Here is a 12,128-nt window from a genome sequence, read left to right as displayed (position 1 = left end):
GATGTTGACATCCGTTGAAGGATTTTGACATCCGTTGAAGGATTTTGACATCCGTTGAAGGATTTTGACATCCGTTGAAGGATTTTGATATCCGTTGAAGGATTTTGACATCCGTTGAAAGATTTTGACATTCGTTGAAGGATGTCTTAATGGTTACGTTTTTTATTTTAGGGTTTTATTTGAAGGTTTATTTGAATACGCACCTTGAGGAAGCAACACACACTGCACTACGAGAGCCACACTGCACCACGAGAGGGAGACTACTTAATAATTCTTTCCACCACCACCAACCTTTGCAACTTGTAGAAGAAAGAGAGGAAGAAATATAATGTTAAAATGAAAGAAAAATATTTTACTCATAGTGGCAACAAAATAAAAAAAAAATTTCAAATATTAACAAAAACGTTTACAACAAAATTTCCGTGTATAAAATATGGAGAACCCTACAAGACAGAAATAGTAAAAAGAAATAAATAAATAAAATTCTACAGCTAAATGTTGTCAAAATAAACACTGCAGAAAAAGTATGGGCTTTGTATTCTTCATTAGTCCATTACCACCTGCGTTCACTATATGGGCCTTGTAGCCAAGGATGGGGCTCCGGCCCAAAATGAGGGTAAGCATGCACCGGAGGAGGCTGGGGAGGATATGGATACGCAACCTGCGGGGGTGGCGGTGGTTGTGGGTAATTGAAATTATACTCTCCGTACGACGGAAGCATAACCGGCGGCGGTGGAGCAGTTGCCGGATAGACGGGACACCCCACCGGCATCGCGACCGCTGGGTAGCAGAACGTGTTCTCAATTTCGCACGTGGGATATTGTACCCTATTGGAAGCGCACGCGCAATCCTCCGGTGCCAGAACAGGGTACCCTGAGATTCTCCCTTCAAGAAACTGCGACGATTGCGTTCCGCTCACACTCCCACTCCAATTTCCAATCCCAATGCCAAACCCAATCAATTTGTACGAGAAATTGAAGATACCATTGGGCTTTCCCTCGGGGGATCGAACCTCGTAGCTCACGAACCTCGCCGTGCCGGCGGCAGCATCGCGGATCAGATCAGAGAACGCCACGCGGCATTCGCCGACGACTTTGTCCCCGAGGATGACGCCGTCGTGGCGGAACTCAAAGCAGAGGAAGAGATCATCATAATCGGAGTGGCGTGGCGAGCGCGATAGCCACCCCAAATCGAAACGTGCGTAGTTGTTCCATTCGGGGTTGGTGCCATCGCCGTCGCCTTCTCTGTGCGTTAGGGTTCGCTGTCGCTGCTTCCTTTCCTCCGTCATTTCCGTCTTCGGATCCTCGCTGTCGATGAAGACGGTAGCGTAAACTGTGAGCTTTTGGAAAAAGTTGAAGGCTCTGAGGTCCTTACACGAAATGAGTTTCACCTCCATGCATCTTTGATCTGGTTCCATTGTTTTCTGATTTTTTGGGGTTTAGAAAAATTTTAACGTTGGAATGAAAATTTGATGCGATCTTAGGTTTTATCGATGTATTTGTGCGCGGATTCAACGAGAAACTTCGCGAGAAAACTAATCTTCAATGTTTATTTTGTTAAATGTCATGTCCCGTAGTAGGCTTGAATGGAAGGTTCTCTCGGCGTTCCATTCACGTTTGTGCTAATGTACCGTGTCTGTCGTCCCGACATGCGCGTGGATATTTAATGTAAGAGTGATTAAAAATTAATTTTTAGAAAATATAATCATAGTCCATCGTTCATATAATTTAATTTCGGATTAAATATGTTTTAGTTATTAAATTTGATGTAATATTAATTTTTTTTTATATTTTATATTTTAATATATTTTAATTTTAAAATTTAAAAGTACATAAATATAGATATTTTAAATCCAATTACTTTGAAGCTTTTGAATATATGGAAGGAGTTTATATTAATATTTAAATTCTTTAAATTATTGGAAATAACAATCTCAATTAATAAATGAATTTGATATTAAGTTAAAAGAATTAAATTTATTATTTTTAAAGTTTGGAGGTAAACTATATTAAAATTTTAAAATTTTTAAAGAAATGAATTTTAATTTCATATAAAAGTTTAAAAACTTAAAACATATTTAACTCGATAATTTTTATTTTTAATTTATCGTTCAAATCTTTTATAATATCCTTAATATTAAAAAAAAAATTAGCAAATTTCCAGTTAGAAATTATCTAAACATAAAAATAAGTTTTATGTTGGATAGAAAAAATAAAGTTAAATATTACATGTTGGAGTCAAGTTACATTTATATAATTTTACTTATGTTGTGTTCGTATGCATGGATAGTATTATTCAAACATATTTGTGAAGATGGAATTACGAGATATACCATGATCGTTTTCATCGATTTAGAAAGATTGAAAAGCGATGATTTGCGGGATCACTAAAAATTCACTCCTTCTCATTTTATGCAGATTTGAAACGATTTGCAATAAAATTTCTATTTTATCCTTATGCAATAATTACATAGAAGAGAGAACTGAACACATTGTCTTCCATGCATAAAAGTGTATTCGCTTCCAAATATAAAATCTAATAAAATTGTTATAGATAAAAAAGTTTTCTTTTTTGAAATCTTAATTTAGTTAACCATTTAAGTATTCATCTATGCGCAATTTTTTTCTTTTAAAAAGTCTTAGTTTAATTTTCTTTTTCTGTAATAATTCTTGTCGTATTATTTTAAATGTTTTTGAATTTGAAGCTTTATTAGATAACGTAGTAAATTTTATAAAATTAACATGATTAAATAATACAAAAGTGTATATTATATAATGATGGTTTATGTGGATGAAGTTTATTTGCAATTATTTTTTGTGTTGGTGAAGTTTAAAAAAAATAATTTCACTTTACTTAATTTTTTTATTAATTTTTTTGTTTTTAATATTTAAAATTCATTTCATCAATAAATATATTATTAATAAATATAATTGTATATTACTTTAATAACTAGGGGTATTTTGGTAATCTTCAATTTCTATCAATTAAATAAAATTTTTTTATCTGTCACATCAATAAAATTCTACACTAATTCTCATAAACTTTACTTTCAAATCCATTCTCATTTACCTCCAAATCCACTCAAACAAACAACAATCCCGCAATTCCTCTCCCTCAAAATGAATACCTTATTAGAAGAAAAAAAATGAGTGAATAATTTATCTTTGTGACATTATGATTACAACAATAATACAATGAAATAAATCACATTTATATAATATCTTCGTAATGATAATTTTAGGAAAAATTTGATCATTTATTTACTTTAACTAGTAGAATTGATTAAGTGATTTAAAAGAAAAGATTGTGTATACACAACCTAACCAATAAAAAGTAATTTCCACACTTTATAAATAGCAAACAACTAAATATTATCAATTGTCCTTTTTCATCCTTAATGTAAAACCATCTGTTAAATGTACTTTTGTAAATACATTTTTAATCTTATCTTATTCAGGTTTACTTAAACTATAAACGTATTTTTTTATATTTGTGTTGAGCGAATTTTTTAAAAAATATATACATATAAATTTACCATTTTTGAAATATTTATAGTTAAATTAAATATAAATTACATTGAAAAAAGTTTATTACACTTTTTTTTATCTTGTTTTAAAAGAATTTATTATGATTTTCACTAGTTCTCATAGTAATAATAGTTCTATACAATACTTATATATAAAATGTACAAACTTAAAAAAAATACAATAAAAAATAAAGTACTTCCTTTATTTTGAAAATATATATATGTAAGAAAAATTATCATTTGACTTTTAGGTACTACAAAATTTAATATTCTTATATTGTTGTTATTTTGTTTTAGTTTTTCAAATATGTATTTTTTTTATAGCTAAAGTAATTGTTTAGAAAGTATTGGATAAGGTAAGAAAACAAATTGCTAGTCTATTGTATGAAATATCCGACAAGTTGTATAAAAAAGTTGAACAGATTAATTTTTTTTACTCCCAAATTGCTAGATCATTTAACATGTATTGAATAACAGTGTAAAATAACAAAATGTTATATTTCTTGATTTAATGTCTCAATAGGTCCCTATTTTTATCCAGAATTTGAAATAGGTTCCTTTCTTTTTCGGCATTTCAATTGAGTCCTTATTTTTGTAAAATTGAATCAAATAGGACCTTTCCGTCAAATTGAAATGACGCCATCATTATTTTCACCCAGAAATAAAGCATATTCTTCTTAATGGCGTCATTTCAATTTGACGGAAAGGTCCTATTTGATTCAATTTTACAAAAATAAGGACTCAATTGAGATGCCGAAAAAGAAAGAGACCTATTTCAAATTCTGGGTGAAAATAGGGACCTATTGAGACATTAAACCTATATTTCTTCATTCATATTTTATAGCTAGGACTAGTTCTTTCTTAACATAAACTTTAATAGGTTCTAATAATCAAAACTTGATTGCAAACAAAAATTATTTTAATTATCACAAGTACATAACTCACTTCTAGTTATCATTTCTTAACATCCTTTGAGATCAAGAACTCTGATATTCTAAGTACTCATTTTGGTTACAAAACAAAGTGTGTTTGATAAAAAGAAAGATAATTGTTTCTCACAAATAGATCAAAGGATATAATATGAAGTTTCTTTATTTTGATCTTTTATTAGCTTAGTCTTTATAGAGGTTCTCGTGGAAATGGTTATTGCTATGTATTCTTCTTCAAGAGAAATAATATTTATGTTCTTGATAATGTAATATTTAAATCTTCCCAAAAATATATCCTCAATTTGTTTTTTTTTCAAGAAATCAACATTTTGACAAAGGTTAATCAAGATATCGGGGTTAAAACAAAAAGAGTGCAAGTATATTTGATAGATATATTTTTGTGTGATTTCATTTGAAATCATGTTGTTAGCATTTTTACTGTTAAGATCAATTGTTCTTTTTATATATCTCAATGAAACTATTTGTCTCTCTCTCACATCCTTCTCTATTTCTCTTTATATGAATAAAAGATATTGTGTTGAACACTATTTTTGAGCAAGTATACCTCTTCTAAGTGTTAGAGCAATGTAACAAAATGTTTGTGTGTTTGAAAAAAAATCGAGATGACGGGGTGAATTGATTTCTTGTGTTTTAAAATAATTTTTCTTCTCTCTTTTTAAACTTTCTTAATAGATAATCTTAATAACAATAAAGGGTGTAAGGAAAGAAAAATTTGCACATATAGTTTTATACTGGTTCAAATCACAATGATTCGACGTCCAGTTGCTAATCCCAAGCAGAGATTAACTTTCCACTATCACAAAACCAATAATTTGTTACAATCACACAGAAAAACAAGTTTAAGGATTTAGAAACACTTCTCTTGTTACCTTAAGAGATAATAGTCATATCCCATGAAGACCACAAGGGATGAACACGTCCTCTGAATGTTTCACGAAGGATAAACACTTCCTTTGAATCTTCATAAAGGATGACAAGCTTCAATCAACAACAACAAAAACACTCAATCACACTCCTAATGAATGTTCTCGCTCTTACCAACACCAAGTTCTCAAAGTCAAAACATAAGAGTTACACAAACCTTAGGTCACACTTTAATTCGTTAAAAAACATTCAATTGTGTGTTAGAATGAGAGTCTAAAACATCTTTATAAAGACCTCACTCAGGGACACCTCCAAAAATCCGTGTCTAGCCTTTTCTCGCGTAATAATTGATTATCTTAATAAGGTAATTGATTATGCATTTAATGAATGTACAACGGTAAAAAACGTGCTCAAAAAGTCCAACGGCTAGTCATGATAATCGATTATTGCAAGTGATAATCGATTATGGATAATCAATTATCATTCTTTAGTAATCGATTATTTCAAAGACCAAACTAGAGTTTTTTTAGTATTTTGAAAAAACTTATCTATGATAATCGATTATCTTAAGTAACTAATCGATTATTGTACAAATTTTTGACTCCAAAATGAAATTTAAAGCATAAATTACATGGAATCAAACAAATCACTAAGTCATATACATAAACTACTTATTACAAAAGCTTTAACACATAATACAAATCTTCATAAAGGTCTTCTTGTAAAGTGAGCACTTGAGACTTGATTTAGGTATCATCAAAACTTTTGTGCTTCATCTTTTTGCTAACAATCTCCCCCTTTTTTATGATAATCAAAAACTCCTTTGGTTTAAAGGCTTTTGTAATAACCTGTACTCATACACAACTTAAAGAAGAGAGAGCATTAGTAGAAAAAAGATAAACCTTTTAAAGTCTTTAAACAAAATATTTCTCCCTCTTTTTTATTATTATAAAAAAAAGTTGTACAAGAATTAACTCCCCCTAAAGATAATACTCCCCCTTAATATAAGCCATAAACAAAATAAATAACAAAGCAAATTTGTATTAATTGAAAACAGGAAGCATAATACAAAACATAGAAAATTCCTAAAAAAAAAAATAATTGTCAAAATTTTCTTTCATGTTAAAAACTCCTACTTAATTTGGTCATCCATACTTTACCAAGTTTTGGTGTACACTCAAAAACTTTTTCTTAATTTTGAAATAACCTAAAAAAATAGAAAAATAATATTTTGGTCCTCAAAAATACTTATTTGGGTCCTTTGAAGTTAGAAACATGTTATTTTACAATAGGAATCCATGTATATTTTCCATTTGGAACACTATAATATTTTATTCTACATTTATTTGATGTATGACTCTTTCTTATGCAATAGAAACAAGTAACAACATTTGGGTTCCTATAATAAGTAGTTTCTTCTTCTACCCAAACTCTACAAGTTCTTTTAGTTTTATTCTTAGATTTAGAAGCATACCTACTTTTAACATCCTTTTTTATTTCTATAAAGCTTTTACAACATTCTCCTTTGGTTGTTTATGTTAATTTCTTCAAATTTATGCAAGATGTACATTCATTACTACTAACAAATTTTCCTGTTTCTAAATAGGAAATTTTGTTTTTCAAAATTTCATTTTCTTCAAGCATATTTTCAAATTTTGATTTTAATTCTTTAAAATCAATTTTTAATTTCTTATGAGCGAGATCTAGTTTTTTTTACTCTAGCAATAATTCCCTATATCTATCTTATAATTCATCTTCATCAAGATCTATATCTTCATAATTATCAAAATCGTTAAAGGTAATTACTTGGCTTCCACCAATACTGTCGTTCGCGTTAAACAAATATTTGCTTACTCATTAAGTCGTTAATGCTTGATCTAGAGTATGATGAAGAGCTTGAACTATACTCTTCCTACTCCTTTATTTTGGAAAATTTTCTTTTGGACAATTGGTTTTGATGTCCTATTTATAGTTTTAATATGCATTGAATGCACTTTTTTTTTCAAAGTTTCTTATATTTTTCGTGAAAGAAATCATTATAATGATAAGTTAACTAATTTAGTTTTCATTCATAAAAAAAACAATATAAGTGATTTAATGTTTTACTTCCATATATTTATTTAGATTTTTATTCGTATAGTTTGCCTATGTTTCAATTTTTATCATAGATTTAGTGTGGTTCTCATTCTTTGTATTCTTTAATTTAATTTAATTTTCTTAATAAATTTTCCTATGACAAATGATTGATGGATTTGGAGTGTCAGCATAGGTGAGATGTCAAAGTTCATAGTGATGTCTATCATAATCTTATTTGGAATGCATTTTTAATTTGTCTTATTTTCATTTTCTATCATTAGTAATAAGTTAGATTTATTAAGAATAAATGCTTTAATTTTATATGTTTAACTCATCTTATTCATTATTTCAGTCATACAATTTTTTGGAGACAATTTTTTTTATTCTAGTTGCATTGGATTCTAAACTTTTAGGACTTTAAAATGAACATATAGATTGTTGGATTTGGACTTCTTTGTTATCTTTTATGGGGTGTTGCTCCCTCCACCACCCCAAGTACTTCTGCACCTTCCCACTATTTTCTTTTATTCCAAAAATACTCTACACCTCCTCACTATTTTCTTTTATTTCAAAAATACCCTACACCTCCCCACTATCCTCAACAATCTTTCTCTTTCTCTCTCTGCATTAATGGAGCATTATCTTTCTCTTTCTCTCTCTACATTAATGGAGCATTCATATGACTTAGATTTAAACTTGTGATATATTGCAAAATATAAAATTGAGAGGAAACTTCAATATTAGTCTTTCTACCACTTCCATTTTATAAACTTAAAGGTTAGATGCAAATAATAAACATAAAAATATTAATAGTAAATAATATATTATTATTATTATTATTATATACTAACTTTATAATGACGAAAGAACTAAATAAATACCAAATCTTTAACAAATAACTTTTCTTTTATATTTTAAGTATTTAATAATATTTTTATATTATTTATCTAATAAATTAAATACTTTATTCAAGTTATTTGAGTCAAACATGTCGGTAAGTTAAAACATAATATAATGTAAAAATTATAGATATTAAATGTAAAAAAAACACACATATATATAAACATTTTTCTAGAAATTTAGAACAAAGTTTTACCATTTATTAAGTGATTTGAAGAAAAAAAAATATATTGAACATAGAAAATAAGATTGAATCAAGCTTATTTAAGGGAAAGTAAAATTTTGCAATATATCACAAGTTTAAATCTGAACCATGTGAATGCTCCATTAATGTGGAGAGAGAAAGAGAAAAAGAAAGATTATTGAATATAGTAGGGAGGTGTAGGGTAATTTTGGAATAAAAGAAAATAGTGGGGAGGTATAGAGTATTTTTGGAATAAAAGAAAATAGTGAGGAGGTGCAGTAGCACTTGGGATGGTGGAGGGAGCAACACCCTCTTTTATGATTTTTAGAAGTTGAGGAAAATTTGATATAAATGAACCCCGTGAATATGCATGTTTTTTTATTGGACTTCTAAACCTTATTAGAGCCCGAATTGAGCCCATAATTGCTTCAAAGTTTTGTAAAATTGAGTTTTAGGTCAAAGCCTATTACAGGCCTAATTTTGCCTAAAATAAAAGACAAAAATCAATTGCTCACAATTTTTAGGGTTTTAGTTTTTCTCCTTCTTTAACTATTTTCATCTTTTCTTAATCTTCTAATTTGCTTCACGAAATTAAGATCAAACAAGAGTTATTGCGCTGATGGTTCTTTGCTCCAAGTTTGTTCTTATCTTCTCTAATTTTTGTTTTTTTTATATTAATTTGTATTTCTAATTTTATAACTCAAATTAGGATTCTATTAAATATTGATTGATAATTAAATTAGGACTAGATTGAATGATATTAACATTTAATTTGGTCGATTGATTGAATAAGTTACTTGGTTAAACTTGGATGTTAACTGTTACTCACATTTACTACATATAAAACTAATTTACTATATATATAAAAATAGGTGTAAACCTTACCTTAATTACAAGTCAATTTTGTGAGATTAAGTTACGATTAAAATATATTTTTTCACATCGTATTAGAGTTATGAGTTTGAGTCTAGGGTGTTACTCCCTCCACCCCCACACGTCTCTTCCTCCACCTCCCCAATTTTCTAAAATGCCAATTATATCCTTCTAAAATGACAATTATATCCTCAAAAGTTAAAATTTTTTATTTTTATTATTTTAATATTTTAATTTATTTAAAACTTCTGATTTACTTCCCTCTGCACCTCTTCCTCTCTTCCATTTTCGTTTACCTTTCTCTCTTCCGTTAAGCTTCTTCTCCACCTATAACAAATTCATATTTTAACAAATTCATATTTTAACAAAATTATTACGTTTAAAAACTAACCATATATAACATTTAAAATTATAAATTTAAATATAAATTACTGTAAATAAAATAAACAAATAAAATAAAAACGAAACGTAAAAGGAACACTGCCTATGGACAGATGACATCCTTCAACGGATGTCAACATCCGTTTAAGGCAAAACGGATGTCGACATCCGTTTAAGGCAAAACGGATGTCGACATCCGTTTTGCCTTCAACGGATGTTGGCATCCGTTGAAGGATGTCATCCGTCCAGAGGCAGTGTTCCTTTTACGTTTCGTTTTTATTTTACTACGTTTTGCGGCTCATGCAAGGATTATAGGCTTGGATATTAAAAGGATTATTGGAAGTATGGGAAGGATTTAGGGTTTAGGATTATTGGAAGGATTATGACTACGTACTTGGAGAGGAACCACGACAAGGACACTACACCATAAACGCATTGCACCACGTACTGCACCGAGAACAAGAAGAAGATTGTTTGATAATTCTTTTCACGATCACCAAGCTTTGTAGAAAAATATTTTACTCATACAAGAAACTACGTAGGTTATCAGTGAAATATGTTATAAATGAATAAAATTAAAAAACAACAATTTTAAAAATAAAATTTTACTGAGGGGCAAAATAGTAAAGGAAAGGTGGAGGAAGGGGCAAAATAGTAAAGGGGGGGGGGGGTGGAGGAAGAGATGTGTGGGGGTGGAGGGAGCAACACCCTTGAGTCTATCTTAGCAAAATTTTTGTTTGTTGGGTTTATTATTCTATTCATTATCGGACTATCTATTAATGTATCATCCAATATTCAAGATGTATCCAAAATGTATTCATTAATGTATATCCAACATTTGGGATGTTTATACATGAATGAGAGAGGATGTGTTGAAAATTTCACATTTATAAAATTGTGCATTGATATGTTTTGATATTTCTTTATTTGGTTTTTTATTTCTAGTTCTATTTTTCAATTTTAGTTTTACGTTTTTCAATCTCTAAAACCTCCAATTTTCATTTTTCTGAAAAAAATATTAATTATTGAATAAATCGACCTAAGTTTTGTTTTATATTACAATTTAAAAAAAAACTTAGTATTTTTATTTTCAACTAAATATGAAATTTTAACCAAAAAAAATAAAAAAACTATCTTAAATAACATGTGAAACATAACCAAACTAAAATAACTATATAAAAAATGATGAAATTTTGCATAAAATTCATATTTGCAAAAACGAGTAAGCGATATAAAAGAAAAGATATCATATAAGTTGCTATGTAATGATAGAAAAATGTTATTTTCTTATTCTCACTTTCTCGTCAATATTTATAAATCAAGTTGAGCAACGATAGTATATTTTTACGACGTTTCAAATTCCTCTTTATATTTTTCTTATACGAATTCGTTATTATTTAACTCGAGCTTACACAAGAGAAAATAAAATTATAATTGTTAATAATAAATACGATTTTATATCCACAAAAAGTTAAAAATAAAATTAATTTTACTTATTGAGTCAATTAAGAAATTCACAATAGATAATTAAAATAATCACAATTATAATAAAATTTATATTATTTATTAATGATTCATAATAAAGGAGTAAACATAATAACTTAAGTCAAGTAAACACAATCATATATTAAGCATAACCTATTTTATATGTAATTTAAAACTTTTTCTTTTGACTTTTTTCTCATTAAGGAGAGACACCGATAACGGTAAAATAAAATATAAAAGAAATATATATCTTAAGATATTTCTTCTGTAAATTTTACAATGTCCAACTTGCATCAAAGCATGCAAATTTAAAATGAGAGTAAGGTATCTTAGTCCACAATCCCCGAGTTGTTGTCATCGTGAAAATGAATCAAACTGGTGTTTTTGCATTGGGGACACTTGAGATCATTTTTACTAACCATTGCATACATAAGACATTCGGAGCATCCTACTACCACCATGGATGCAACATCAACATTATTGGAGAAATCGAAGTTGTTGTTGTCGTCTTGGTTAAATTCAAAGCAAAAACATGAGATTGGTGGAGAAATTGGTGAATTTGGTGCTAATTCAATTGGGGATTCAAGTCCATCATCAACTACCATTGGTGGGGGTAGGTTGAAATTCACTTCATTTGGGGCATTTCCATTTTCATCACTCATGATTCTATCTCTCCTTTTTTCGTCCTGTTTTACTCAAATCATCAGATAAAAAAATCACACAACCAAGTTCTTGTCTATAAAATTAATGTTTAATTTCTTTTACTTCCTGTTAATATTATTTCTCTGTTTTTTTTAACTCGGATCCTTATAATTTTAAAAAAAAAATTGAATGATTTTTTTCGTTAAATCAGCGTTGTTTCGAAAATGATTGATTGACATATGCTAAT

General features: G+C 28.7%; 1 protein-coding gene across 1 annotated transcript; it reads right to left on the bottom strand.

Moving 5' to 3' along the window:
* Positions 1–364: 364 nt before the first annotated feature.
* Positions 365–1,680, bottom strand: LOC124830709 (uncharacterized). The gene has a single exon (XM_047304506.2). The coding sequence runs from the start codon at positions 1,415–1,417 to the stop codon at positions 554–556; it is 864 nt and encodes a 287-aa protein (XP_047160462.1). The 5' UTR covers positions 1,418–1,680; the 3' UTR covers positions 365–553.
* Between the last annotated feature and the right edge of the window lie 10,448 nt (positions 1,681–12,128).

The sequence above is a fragment of the Vigna umbellata genome, chromosome 5 (assembly GCF_029865625.1).
Source record: "Vigna umbellata cultivar VRB3 chromosome 5, Vumbellata_1.0, whole genome shotgun sequence".
In the NCBI taxonomy this organism is placed as follows: domain Eukaryota; kingdom Viridiplantae; phylum Streptophyta; class Magnoliopsida; order Fabales; family Fabaceae; genus Vigna; species Vigna umbellata.
The sequence above is the reverse complement of the archived record's forward strand: the minus strand, read 5'-3'. Positions and strand labels throughout refer to the sequence as shown.